General features: G+C 53.4%; 1 protein-coding gene across 4 annotated transcripts in view; it reads right to left on the bottom strand.

The window, feature by feature from the left end:
- The window catches only part of LOC308678167 (period circadian protein homolog 1-like), a 33,163-nt gene extending 19,894 nt beyond the window's left edge, over positions 1 to 13,269 (bottom strand). The window contains exons 1-8 of one of the 4 annotated variants that reach the window (XR_014028612.1): positions 12,316 to 13,269; positions 6,466 to 6,500; positions 5,715 to 6,136; positions 4,702 to 4,800; positions 3,578 to 3,732; positions 2,433 to 2,554; positions 1,186 to 1,387; positions 26 to 71 (exon numbers count right to left, since the gene is read on the bottom strand). Coding sequence is in view for 3 of the 4 variants with exons in the window: in XM_081345122.1 (XP_081201248.1) it covers positions 26 to 71; positions 1,186 to 1,387; positions 2,433 to 2,554; positions 3,578 to 3,732; positions 4,702 to 4,800; positions 5,715 to 5,959 (869 nt within the window). In the remaining variant the exon portion in view is untranslated. Of the gene's footprint in view, positions 1 to 25; positions 72 to 1,185; positions 1,388 to 2,432; positions 2,555 to 3,577; positions 3,733 to 4,701; positions 4,801 to 5,714; positions 6,137 to 6,465; positions 6,501 to 10,176; positions 10,244 to 12,315 lie in introns of those variants that run through there. The other 3 variants (XM_081345122.1, XM_081345120.1, XM_081345121.1) reach the window with 3 other exon arrangements.
- Positions 13,270 to 13,476: the final 207 nt, after the last annotated feature.

The raw sequence follows: 13,476 nt of genomic DNA, 5'->3' as shown, positions 1-13,476 counted from the left end.
CGGGCCTAAGGGAGACCCGACTCACCTGATGCGGCAAAAAAGGGACTTCTCTTGGGTGTAGTCCATGGCAGCTGCAGTTTTAAGAAAAGGGAGAAAGAAAATTGTCAGCCGGCGGTCAACAGCCTTGGCCTGACAAAATGTAAAAAAAAAATGGACTTTCCCCCCCCCCTGAGAATCTCTCACTCGGGCCTCGAGTCTCGTCCAACTAGCAGCTTTTAAGGCAAAGAGCGTCCAGTCCAAAAGGGTTTAGATTTTTATTTTTTAAAAAAAAAAACACTTTTAAAAATATTGCTTTGGTTATTTTTAGGAAGAACTTCAAGGCACTGGAAGCACTGGATATGCCTTCCTCCTCCTGTTTTCCGCACAACAACAGCCCTGTGAGGTGGGTTGGGCTGAAAGAGAATGATTCGCCCAAGCTCAGCTAGCTGGCGTTCACACCTAAGGCAGGACTAGAACTCACTGTCTCCTGGTGATTGGCCCAAAGTCACCCAGCTGGCATTTATGCCTAAGGCAAGACTAGAACTCACCGTCTCCTGGTGATGGGCCCAAAGTCACCCAGCTGGCATTTATGCCTAAGGCGGGACTAGAACTCACCGTCTCCTGGTGATTGGCCCAAAGTCACCCAGCTGGCTTTCATGTCTAAGGCGGGACTAGAACTCACCGTCTCCTGGTGACTGGCCCAAAGTCACCCAGCTGGCATTTACGCCTAAGGCGGGACCAGAACTCACCGTCTCCTGATGATTGGCCCAAAGTCACCCAGCTGGCATTTATGCCTAAGGCGGGACTAGAACTCACCGTCTCCTTTTGATTGGCCCAAAGTCACCCAGGTGGCTTTTGTGCCTAGGGTGGGACTAGAACTCACCATCTCCTGGTGACTGGCGCAAGCTCACCCAGATGGCATTCAAGCCTAGGACTAGAACAGAGTCTCTGGGTGATGGGCCCAAAGTCACCCAGCCGGATTTGGTGGCTAGGGCAGAACTAGAATTCCCAGTTTCTTCCCTCACAAACCTGACACCTTAACCACTGAACCAACTCTCTTGGATCTAAACACCATAAAAAGGAGGACTCACGAGTCCATCATGTCTCCGGCCCCTCCTGCCTGTCTCTCAATAGCAGCGGTTCCAAGGCCGAACCCACCCACCCACCCACGCCAAGCTCCCCAGCCATCCTCCCCCCCCCACTTACTGGCAGAGGAGCAGGCGCTCCAGGAGGGCAGGTGGTAGGGAGCCGTAGACCCGTAGAAGATGCTGACGTCTTGGGGGGCCAGGAACTCAGCAAACTTGGCCCCCTTGAAGACTTCTTTCTTGCAACGGAGGATGAAGACCGCCTGGTCCGAGATGTAGAGGATTTTGCCCGTAGTGAAGGACACGGCAACCGTGAAGGTGTCCTGTGGTTGTTGGTTTTTTTTGCAAAACAGAAGACAACAGGAAGGGTTGAGTTTGGCCATTTGACGACTTGTGGACTACAACTCCCAGAACTCCTCAGCCTGGTTTGAGCTATGGGAGACACGCCCCTAGAACAAGGGTTCTCCAATCTTGGGGACTTTACGACTTGCGGACTTCAAACTCCCAGAATTCCTCAGCCAGCATAGCATAGCTGGCTGAGGAATTCTGGGAGTTGAAGTCCGCAAGTCGTAATGTCCCCAAGATCGGAGACTAGAAGTTCTTCTGGGCCCAGAAACATGGAGTGGGGAATCAAGATGAACCGTTCCTAGCAGAGTCTAAGCTGGCTGAGGATGATGGGACTGGAGCCCAGCATATTTAGAGGCCACGAGTATCAGTTAAGACGGAGGAAGCCATCAGCCCCAAACCCCACGCCTCGGTCCTGATCCGAGGACGTGGCCACCATCAAGAGTTGACCTCAAAACGAGAAGAAATCCTTCATTTTGGGCCTGCAACAAACTTGGGAGATAGCTAGATTGTCCTCAACAGCATCCACACTGTGGGTGGAATTAAAAGTCCCCCCCCCAGTTTTGGACTCACAACTTTATTGTGACAGCACACCAGCTCTCCTCAAAGATGGTGGAATGGACAGCTGAAGCCTTTCAGGCAATGTTTTACCTCAGGGAGTCCTCGACTTATGGGCAGAATTAGGACCAAAACCTCCGCCAGTAAGGGATGCGTCCCTAAAAGAACGGCTCCTGATTTTGCAATTTTTTCCCCTGCGGTCGTTAAGCGAATTATCATGTTGTTAAGCGACTCCCCCCCCCATTGACTTTGCTGGTCAGAAGGCTGCAAAAGGGGGGGGGGGAACGCTGCAACTGTCATAAATATGAGTCAAGTTGCCCAGCGTCCGAATTTTGATTGCGTGACCATGGGGGTGCCGCGACGGTCGTCAAGTGTGAAAAACTCTTTCCAGTGGTCACTAAGTGAGCTGTTGTAAGTCGAGGACTACCTGTGCCTGAGGACGAAGCTCAAGGCAGCGTCACTCACGGGGTTTTTGAGGGTGTATTCGGACGTGATGTTCTCCAGCTCCTCAATGGTGTATGTGGACATATCCAGGCTGCAGGCCTGGCTGTCATCAATGCTCCACTGCTGATAGTAATCCTGGCTTGCTAAACGGCGGGGAAAGAACAGGAAGAGTAGATCAGCCTGACAATGTTGGTTTATTATTATTATTTATTTATAGGGCTGCCTGTCCCGCCATCGACCGTCGCCTTGTGCTGGGCCAAGGGCGTCTGCCGTCAGCCAGCCTGAAACTCCCGTTTTCCAAGGAGAAAATAACCCATCCACCACAGCCCCACACAGCAGCATGACACAAGGCCCTCATGATGTGAGGTTGTGGCTCCCTCAGGAAAGGCTGAGGCGGCTACTCGGAGCAGTGTGTCTCAACCTGGGCAACTTGAAGATGGCTGGACTTCAACGCCCAGAATTTCCCAGCCAGCCTGCTTTAAGCTGCGCGGACTTCAACTCCCAGAATTTCCCAGCCAGCCTGCTTTAAGCTGCGCGGACTTCAACTCCCAGAATTCCCCAGCCAGCCTGCTTTAAGCTGCGTGGACTTCAACTCCCAGAATTCCCCAGCCAGCCTGCTTTAAGCTGCGTGGACTTCAACTCCCAGAATTCCCCAGCCAGCCTGCTTTAAGCTGCGTGGACTTCAACTCCCAGAATTCCCCAGCCAGCCTGCTTTAAGCTGTGTGGACTTCAACTCCCAGAATTCCCCAGCCAGCCTGCTTTAAGCTGCGTGGACTTCAACTCCCAGCATCCCCCGGGCAGGATGCTTTAAAACTGGGCAGACTTCTGATTATAAAAGCCTGCTGGCGGTATCCTTGGGAACTGTCGGAAGCTCCCCAAATCCTCCAGCCAGTGTGCTTCGGGTGGGCTTCAACTCCCAGGATTCCCCAGCCTGCATTGCTTTAAACTGGACTTCAACGCCCAGAACTATGGCTGGGGAATTCTGGGAACTGAAGTCTACCCGACGTCTTAAAAGCAGCCCAGGTTGAAAAATCCCTTGAGATTTGAACATTCTGCCCCGTGCAAGGAGAAAAATAAAAATAAAGACCGTTCAGGCTGGGCCAATTCGGTCTAAATGCCGCCGGTGAAGGCGCCTCTGCCCCCTGGCCGACGTGCCAAGGACCCACCTTGGACCTGTTTGACGCAGGAGAGGGCGTACTGCAGGGTGGCCAGGGTGCCCGACTTCCCCTTGCTGTGCTTCTCCAATGGAAGCCGGATCTTCATCTCTTTCAGCGCCTTCATAAGCGCCTTCTGGGTCTTCACCCGGGCCGACTGCTCACTGCTGCAGGGGGAGAAGAGCGAGGGGCCGGTCAAAGTGGCGGAGCCCTTTTTTTTTTGCAAAGGGCTCGCCCGGGATGGTTGAAAACCCCACCACCACCACTTTCCTCCGGCAGATTCACACACACAGGAAAAGAGTAAGAATAGAACAGAATATAAAATAGGATTGAATAGAATATAGAATAGAAATAGAATATAGAACAGAATAGAATATAAATAGAATATAAATATGGAATAGAATAGAATATAAAATAGGAGTAGGAATAGAATATAGAATAGAATATAGAATAGAATATAGAATAGAAATAAAATTGAATAGAATAGGAACAGAATATAGAATAGAAATAGAATATAGAACAGACTAGAACAGACTATAGAATAGAAGAATAGAATAGAAATAGAATGTAAAATATAGAATGGAATGGAATATAGAATAGAAATAGAATAGAATAGGAACAGGATATAGAATAGAATATAGAATACAGAACAGAATAGAATATAGAATAGAAAAAAAATAGAATAGAAATAGAATATAAAATATAGAATATAGAATAGAAATAGAATAGAATAGGAACAGAATAGAATATAGAATAGAAATAGAATATAGAATAGAATAGGAACAGAATATAGAATAGAACAGAACAGAACACAGAATATAGAACAGAACAGAATATAGGATAAGAATTGGAATTGGAATGGAATGGAATGATAAGGAATGGAATAGAATAGAATATGGAACAGGAATGGGACGGGACAGGATAGAATAGAATAAGAAATAGAAATAGAAATAGAGAAATAGAATAGGAACAGAATATAGAATAGAATATGGAATGGGAACAGGAACAGAATAGAATTCTCTCTCTCTCCCTGCTAAACGTTCCCGCCGCCCATCCTCAAGAAATGTGTTGTGCTCCCGCAGGTCTGTCCTGCACCCCTGGGGATGGGGAGGCCTCACCTGTCCGTCCCAGCTTACCTGCAGCCACTGGTGGAGGGGTTGTCTTGCTCCGAGCTGCCGCTCAGGAGGCTGTAGGCGATGGAGCTGCTGGGAGGAGACGGGCTCTGCGAGTTGGAGCTGGAGAGAGATGGGGAAGGGGGAGGGGGGGCTCGTTTAGGTCTTGGGAAAAAAGCAATCCTGTATGCGGATATCCTGACATTCATTGCCGACCCCCGACCCCCTGCCAAGGTGGTCCTCGACTTAATGACAATTGGGAGCAGAACTTTCCTTGCTAAGTAAGGCTAAATGAGTCATCCCACGACTGTGCCTGAGTTCACGATTTTTTTTGCCACGGTCGCTAAGCGAGTCGCACAGTCGTTAAGTGAATCCAGATGTCCTTCACCGACACTGCTTGCCAGATGCAGGAAGGGAAGGTCGCCCGTGGCGATCCCCTCGCCCCGGGCCACGTGCAAGAACTGCCTGTCGACAGGTCAACTTTGCCAGTGCCGTCATACGTTGAAGCAGCTGCTAAACAAATGGTCGTAAGTAGAGGACTACCTGCCGCATCCAATTTGGGGATGTAGCCCGGTGACCTTCTAATGATCAAGGCTTTACCAGGAGTCCTCAGCTTACCACTCCTCCTTTAGTGACTGTTCAAACTTACAACAGCACTGACAGAAGGGACTTAACGCCCGGTCCTCGCACATATGACCGTGGCAGCATCCCCCCAGAGCCACGTGATCAAAATTCAGGCACTTGGTGACCATTTACAACGGTGGCGAGATGTCCTGTGGTCCCAACCAGCTTCCGTTGAGCAAAGTCAACGGGGCAACCCGGATTCCCTTAACGACCGCACGATTTGCTTAACAACCTTCCCGGATTGGCTTAACCATCATGGCAAAAAACACACACACAAAAAAAAACCAAAGCAAACCAGAAAAAGAAAACCAACCCAAGGCTGTCAAAATCGGACGAGACGATTCACTTAAGAACCGTCTCGCGTAGCAACGGAAAATCCGGCCGTAAGCCGAGGACTTGCTTCCCTCCGTTACCTCTTATTGCTCTCGGTGGTCTCCAAAAGAGCTGAGTCCTTCCCGTTGCCGCTGCTGTGTGAGCTGCTGTGAGAATCGCCGTGCGATTCGTTGCCGCTGGAGCCGTTGCTGTTGACGTCCATGTCGTCGGTGGCCTGGCCCTGGGCGTCGCTCGCACGGGGCGCACGGGTCCTGCGGAGGGCACCGGAGCTGCCACTGCTGCTCTCGCCCCCGCTGTTCGGGCTGGATTCGCAACCGGCGCTCATGCCTGCTTGCGGAACATGGGCCTGGCCTCGGAGAAGCAACAGGCGCTAAACGCTATAAATCCCAGAGGGGGTGGGGGGAGGAGGCGGAGAAGAGCTCGCCGGCAGAACGTGAACCTCCTTCTTCGTAGGGAGGCCGAATGGGTCTTACTCGGGGGCAAACATTTCACCCGCGAAGACCTACCCAAAAAACAAAACAAAACAAAATCCAGAGTTAGAAGAAACGACAGAACGAGAATCCAGGAAATACTTTTTGCGGAAAGATCACCACTTGGTGCCCTTTCCTCCAACACAATTCCCCGGCCAATGGGGTTCCTCGCGTTGCTAAGGTCAAAGGTGAGCCCGTCGGAACCTCTCTGATTTGCAATGCTGCTAAAACCTTGGGAACTTTTAAGACGGGCGGACTTCAACTCCTGGGGGGGGGGGTTTGAAACAAGCCCATCGCAAGATGGGCGGCAAATAAATTTGATTGATCAATTGGATATAAATTCAGGAAGTCCTCGGCTTACCGTTCGCTTAATGACCATCCAAAGTTACGACAGCACTGGGGGAGAGGAAAAAAAGAAAAGAAAAAAAAGACTTAGCATCGTTTTTCCTACGACCGTTGCCGCATCCGCCTGGTCTAAATTCAGACAACTCACGTTAATGACGACGCCAGTTTCCCGGAATCACATCATTCCCCTTTTGCGACCTCCTGACAAGCGAAGTCAACGGGGGGGGGGGGGGAAGCAGGGTTCAACTTAACGGCCGTATGACTCCCTTAACGACTCAAAAGAACGGTGGGGAAAAAAGGTCGTAGAAGTGGGGCCAAACTCGCTTAACGACCGCCTCGCTTAGCCACGGAAATCTTTGATCGTCGACAAGGACTGCTTGTAAGTCAAGGTAAGTTTAAAACAGCTAAGTTAGTAAAAAGGTAAAGGAGCTCCTGAGCATAATCCTCAACTAATCGTCGCCTACTACAGATAAGTAAGCAAATATAAATACATATAAATATAAAAAATATAAAGGTAAAGGTAAAGGTTCCCCCGCACACGCATGCTAGTCGTTTCCAACTCTAGGGGCCGGTGCTCATCTCCGTTTCAAAGCCGAAGAGCCAGCGCTTGTCCGAGGACGTCTCCGTGGTCATGTGGCCGGCATGACTAGACGCCAAAGGCGCACGGAACGCTGTTACCTTCCCACCGGAGTGGTCCCTATTTTTCTACTCGCATTTTTACGTGCTTTCGAACTGCTAGGTTGGCAGAAGCTGGGATGAGTAACAGGCGCTCACTCTGTTACGCGGCACTCGGGATTCGACCCGCCAAACTGCCGACCTTCTGATCGACAAGCTCAGCGTCCTAACCCACTGAGCCACCGCGTCCCTTTTATAAAAAAATATATATATAGATATAATAATTAATTATTATTATTATTGATGATGATGGAAGGGATCTCGGAGGTCATCTAGTCCAACCCCCTGCTCAGGCAGGAAACCCCATACCATTTATCTTTATAACCACCCTATTCAGAAAAGCCCGCCAAGGTGTGCGAGAAAGATTTTGACTCGCCTGAGAAAATGTAACGATTTCTTGAGATGAAATTGTGTTTTTATAAAAGAATTTATGAGAGGGAGCCTCCCTCATTCCGTTGCCGGCGCATTCGATGACTTCATTTTTCAATTTCCAGTTCTTAACTAAAGCAAAGTAAAACTAGCTTCTTGGGAGGGATTTTTAGCAAACGATGATTCAGGCGCCGGCTGATACTGGATCCGGCCTCCAGGCACACACGCTGTAATTCCCAGAGTTAAATTTACAGGCCGACGTGGGTTGGGAACAGCTCCGGTTTTGATCGAACCCAGTTTTTCCGCCCTCAACTTGAAACGAGCCTAAGGCGGATAAGTACTCCACTTATGACAGGGCTGGGACAGTCATTATAGCCACTGAGTGAGGCTGAGCGATCCCGAGACCGCACTCCAGTTTTATGACTATTTTTTACCACATTGGTTAGGCGCATCGTGCGGTGGTTAAAGAAAATCTGACTTCCCGGCTCCTCGACTTACAACCATGATTGGGATGGAGATTTTGGTCGCTAAGTGACCCCGTCGTACGATCGATTGGACTCCCATTTTACGACCGTTTTTACAGTGGTCCTCAAGCGAAATCTTCACATGGTCATTTAGCGAAGCACACGGTCTTTTGAGCAGATCACATGGTTGTTAAGCAAACGGCATGGTCGTTAAGCGAACCACACGGTCCTTAAGAGAACCACATGGTCCTTAAGTGAACCACACGGTCCTTAAGCGAATCTGACTTCCTCAGTTTATTTTGCTAGGCAGTCCTCTCAACTTACAACCACAACTGAGATGGAAATTTTGGTCGCTAAGGGACCCATCATTTTAGGATCATGTTTACAGTGGCCCTTAAGCAAATCACATGGACGTTAAGTGAATCACATGGCCGTAAATCACACGGTCATTAAGGTGAATCACATGGCCGTAAAGTCGTAAAAGGGCCAGGTTTGAAGATCCCTGGTTTATATAACCGTTGTTTCTTCTTTGGGACTTGTCAGCAATGCCAATTTTAAGACACATGTGGACTTCAACTCCCAGAAGTCCCCAGCCAGCTGAATTCTGGGAGCTGAAGTCCACATGTCTTAAATTTCCCAATGGTGCGTTTAGAGACTCAAAACTTCTCTCTAATTTGGAAGGACTTCGAACATTGATGAACAAAAGCCGGTGTTTGAAACAGACGCACCTCCAACCAATCATTAGCACCGCAAACAACAAGCGGGGTGTGTGTGTGTGTGTGTGTGTGTGTGTAATAACACAACCGAAACACCACACTGCCAACTCACAAAGAAACACCACCCACAGCTGCCAAGCGGTCGGTAAACCTCGGCAAAGCTGCCAGCAGGGGCGCCCAGAACACCATCCTCCCCAGCAAACGCCACAAGGCCTTGCGGCCGGGAAGCATGGGCCCTGTCGTAACCCCACCCCGTTGGGGACTCGAGGAGGGGGGGGGGAAGAGGAAAAAAAAAAGTACTCTCTGCATAGCGATACGTGTAGGTGGTGGTGCCTCCGAGGACCGTTGTTAACTCACAGCCAAGCTGCTAAGATGTCACAACAAGCCTTTTATTAGCACAGTGTGTACTTTCTCCCCCCCCCCACCCCCGAACAGGAAATTCTATAAAAGGAAATAAGAATGGCTTTTCCTTTTGTTTTTTTTTGTTTTTTACTGTAGGTCGCAGCTGGGTACAGAAACCATTTTGTGTTTTAACAGCAACAACAACTCCGGCAACTTGCATAAAAATACAAATAAAAGATGTCCTCCTTATCAAATCTCCACTTTGCACCCCAAAGAGAGAGAGGGGGGATCCGAACACAGTAAACGGTTTGATTTTTCAAGCTGGCACTGCCGTTCCCCCCCCCCCATAGTGCGCGGTTGGTTAAAATAAATAAAATCTTCGGCCACAGAGCTGGATCCAAAAGGAGGGTTTTGGGGGTTCAGACGGACCACCTTGGGGTTTCCCCCGCTGACAAAGAGGGGGAGTGCCAAACAGCGAATCCCACCCCTCTATTGGGGGGGGGGAGAGAGAGAGAGAGAGAGAGAAAGAAAGAAAGAAAGAAAGAAAGAAAGAAAGAAAGAAAGAAAGAAAGAAAGAAAGAAAGAAAGAAAGAAAGAAAGAAAGAAAGAAAGAAAAGAGAGAGAGAGAGAGAGAGAGAGAGAGAGAGAGAGAGAGAGAAAGTGCCCGAGACCCCGTTTCTCAGCACCAGCCAACTTTTCAGAGGGGTGGACTTCAACTCCCAGAATCCCCCTGGCAAACAGAGCTGACAGGGGGGGGGGAATCCTGGGAGTTGAATCCCTCCTCCCTCTCTTCAAAGTGGCCCAGGTTGAAAAAAAACCCAAACCCCAAAACCAGGACCTTAAGAGGTAGGCAAGCTGCCTTAGATGGCTGGGTGGGTGGGTGGAACTCATCGAGAGACACCCCCCCAAAAAAACATTCCACCCCACCCCTTCCCACGCCAGGCTTGCCCTTCCATAGCATCCTAGGGGCCAAAAAAAAAGGGTCCCGCGAGGCCTTCTAGTCCACCCCTCGTCATCCCATCCGGGACAAAGGGCCTGTCTTAAAGCAGCACCTCGGGGGTGGGGGGGTTTTCCCCGCACCCTCTTTCCTTTCCAACTCCCCCTCCCCCCGCGCCCCCCATTAAAAGAAAGACAAAGGAAAGCAAGCGGACCGGCCTGCACCTCCTTTCTCCGGGCTCGGCGGGGGTCTCCTCGAGGCCAAGCAGACGGTCCCCGAGGAAGGAGCGCCCCCCCCCACGAATTCCAGCCAGGCTGCCCCCTTTCTCCGCCTTGCAACAGGGAGAAGAGACCCCCCCCCTTTCCTCCTCCTCCTCCTCCTCCTGCCGCCCCGCCCGCAGCACATGGCCGAGCCGGGTGCTCCGCAGCGCCGGCCTGCCTCCCTCCCTGCCCGCCCGCCCGGCGGAGCCAGCCGGATTACGAAAGCGCTCGCCCGAGAGAACATTCTGTTCCCAGCCCGGCCCACGTGATTGCCGGAGCCCGGCTGCCAGCCACGGCCGCCGCCGCCGCTCTGGAGCCTCCTAGGCGGGGCCCGAGCTCTGCAAGCCTGCCAGGCCCGGACGCCCCGTCCCCAAGGGCTCCATTGCACGCCCCCTCCACTTCTTGCACGCCCGCTTCCTTGCACACACCCCCGAAGACCCCTCCCCAAAGGCTCCGTTGCACGGCCCCTCCATTTCTTGAACCCCAAGAAGCCCCCTCCCCGAGCGCTCCACTGCACGCCCGCTTTCTTGCACACACACACACACACAAACCCCTTCCCCGAATGCTCCATTGCACGCCCCCTCCGCCTCTTGCACACCCGCTTCCTTGCATCTCCCCCCCCGAAGCCCCCTCCCCAAAGGCTCCATTGCACGGCCCCTCGGCTTCTTTTCACGCGCACTTCCCTGCGCCCCCCGCTTCCTTGCACACCCACCCACCCAGAAGCCCCCCCCTTCCCCAAAGGCTCCGTTGCACGCCCGCTTCCTTGCATTCTCCCCCTCCCGAAGCCCCCTTCCCAAAGGCTCCGTTGCACGCCCCCTCCACTTCTTGCACGCCCGCTTCCTTGCACACACACGCACACAGACACACCCGGAAACCCCTTCCCCGAATGCTCCATTGCACGCCCCCTCCGCTTCTTGCACGCCCGCTTCCTTGCGCACCCCCCCCCCGAAGCCCCCTCCCCAAAGGCTCCATTGCACGGCCCCTCCACTTCCCGAACCCCGAGAAGCCCCCTCCCCGAGCGCTCCACTGCACGCCCGCTTTCTTGCACACCCCCCCAAGCCCCAAAGGCTTAATTGCACGGCCCCTCCTCGAACCCCCAAGAAGCCCCCTCCCCGAACGCTCCACTGCACGCCCACTTTCTTGCACACACACACCCCCGGAATCCCCCTCCCCAAAGGCTCGATTGCACGGCCCCTGCCCTTCTCGAACCCCAAGAAGCCCCCTCCCCGAACGCTCCACTGCACGCCCACTTTCTTGCACACACACACACCCGGAATCCCCCTCCCCGAAGGCTCCATTGCACGGCCCCTCCCCTTCTCGAAGCCCAAGAAGCCCCCTCCCCGAACGCTCCATTGCACGGCCCCTGCCCTTCTCGAACCCCAAGAAGCCCCCTCCCCGAACGCTCCACTGCACGCCCGCTTTCTTGCACACCCCCCCGAAGGCTCCATTGCACGGCCCCTCCCCTTCTCGAACCCCAAGAAGCCCCCTCCCCGAAGGCTCCATTGCACGGCCCCTCCCCTTCTCGAACCCCAAGAAGCCCCCTCCCCGAAGGCTCCATTGCACGGCCCCTCCCCTTCTCGAAGCCCAAGAAGCCCCCTCCCCAAAGGCTCCATTGCACGGCCCCTCCCCTTCTCGAACCCCCAGAAGCCCCCTCCCCGAACGCTCCACTGCACGCCCGCTTTCTTGCACCCCCCCCGAAGGCTCCATTGCACGGCCCCTCCCCTTCTCGAACCCCAAGAAGCCCCCTCCCCGAAGGCTCCATTGCACGGCCCCTCCCCTTCTCGAACCCCAAGAAGCCCCCTCCCCGAGCGCTCCACTGCACGCCCGCTTTCTTGCACCCCCCCCGAAGGCTCCATTGCACGGCCCCTCCCCTTCTCGAACCCCAAGAAGCCCCCTCCCCGAAGGCTCCATTGCACGGCCCCTCCCCTTCTCGAAGCCCAAGAAGCCCCCTCCCCGAAGGCTCCATTGCACGGCCCCTCCCCTTCTCGAACCCCCAGAAGCCCCCTCCCCGAGCGCTCCACTGCACGCCCGCTTTCTTGCACCCCCTCCCCGAAGGCTCCATTGCACGCCCAGTCGGAAAGCGGGGGGGGGGGGTTTACTCACGGGGCTGGGCCGGAGGGGGCTGGAGGCTTAGCCGACGCAGGCCTGGGCCGGGGCGAACTGCTCGCTGGCTCCTCGCGACCAGTTGGCGGTGGCTCCCTCGCTGACCACGGGCATTCTTCCCGGCGGTCGAGAGCGGCGGGCGGACTGGCGGGCGGGCAGGCTGGCTGGCTTGCGGGGCGGCTAGATTTCTCGAGCGGAGCGGAGGAGGACCAGCGCGCGTTCGCCTTGCCGGCTCAACTGGCTCTGGCTCCGGCCGGGCGGTGCATTGTATCACCCGAAGCGAGGCGGAGCGGCGGGCAGGTCACTCGGCCCCGCTCACACGCCCCGCGCGCACGTGTAGCCCGGCGCTGCCGCCGGGAGGGGCCGCGGCGCGCTCATTGGCTGGCCGCGCGGGCCAATCGGGAGGCGGCGTTCCGACTGCAGAATGGCGCGGGGCGGGGGCGGACTCAACTGTAAGCCTGCCGAGGGAGGGGGGAACGCCAACCGGCGCCCTCCGTCCCAGAGCGGGAATGATAAATAATAATAATAATAATAATAATAATAATATTTTTATTTATATACCGCCCTTCTCCCGAAGGACTCAGGGCGGTGAACAGGGCAAGAATAAAAAATACAAAGTTACAAAAGTTAAAAAAAAATTAAATATATGCCCACTAAAAACAATAAATACAAATATTAAAATAACAATAAAACCCCACCAATCCCCCATCAGGCCAGGCCGGCTTGTTCAAATAAGAATGTCTTTAGATGGCGTTGGAAGGGACCCTGGAGGTCTTCTAGTCCAACCCCCCCCTGCTCAAGTTGGAGATCCTACACCACTTGAGGCAAAAAAAGGTCTTCCGATTCCTTCTCAAGAGCTCCTCCAGCAATGGAGCATCCACAACTCCTGGAGGCAAGCCTTCCCGCTCTTTAATTGACAGAATCACAGAGTTGGAAGGGACCCTGGAGGTCTTCTAGTCCAACCCCCCCCTGCTCAAGTTGGAGATCCTACACCACTTGAGGCAAAAAAAGGTCTTCCGATTCCTTCTCAAGAGCTCCTCCAGCAATGGAGCATCCACAACTCCTGGAGGCAAGCCTTCCCGCTCTTTAATTGACAGAATCACAGAGTTGGAAGGGACCCTGGAGGTCTTCTAGTCCAACCCCCCCCCTGCTCAAGTTGGA

The sequence above is a fragment of the Vipera berus genome, assembly GCF_964194415.1.
Source record: "Vipera berus genome assembly, chromosome: Z".
NCBI lineage: Eukaryota > Metazoa > Chordata > Lepidosauria > Squamata > Viperidae > Vipera > Vipera berus.
The sequence above is the reverse complement of the archived record's forward strand: the minus strand, read 5'-3'. Positions and strand labels throughout refer to the sequence as shown.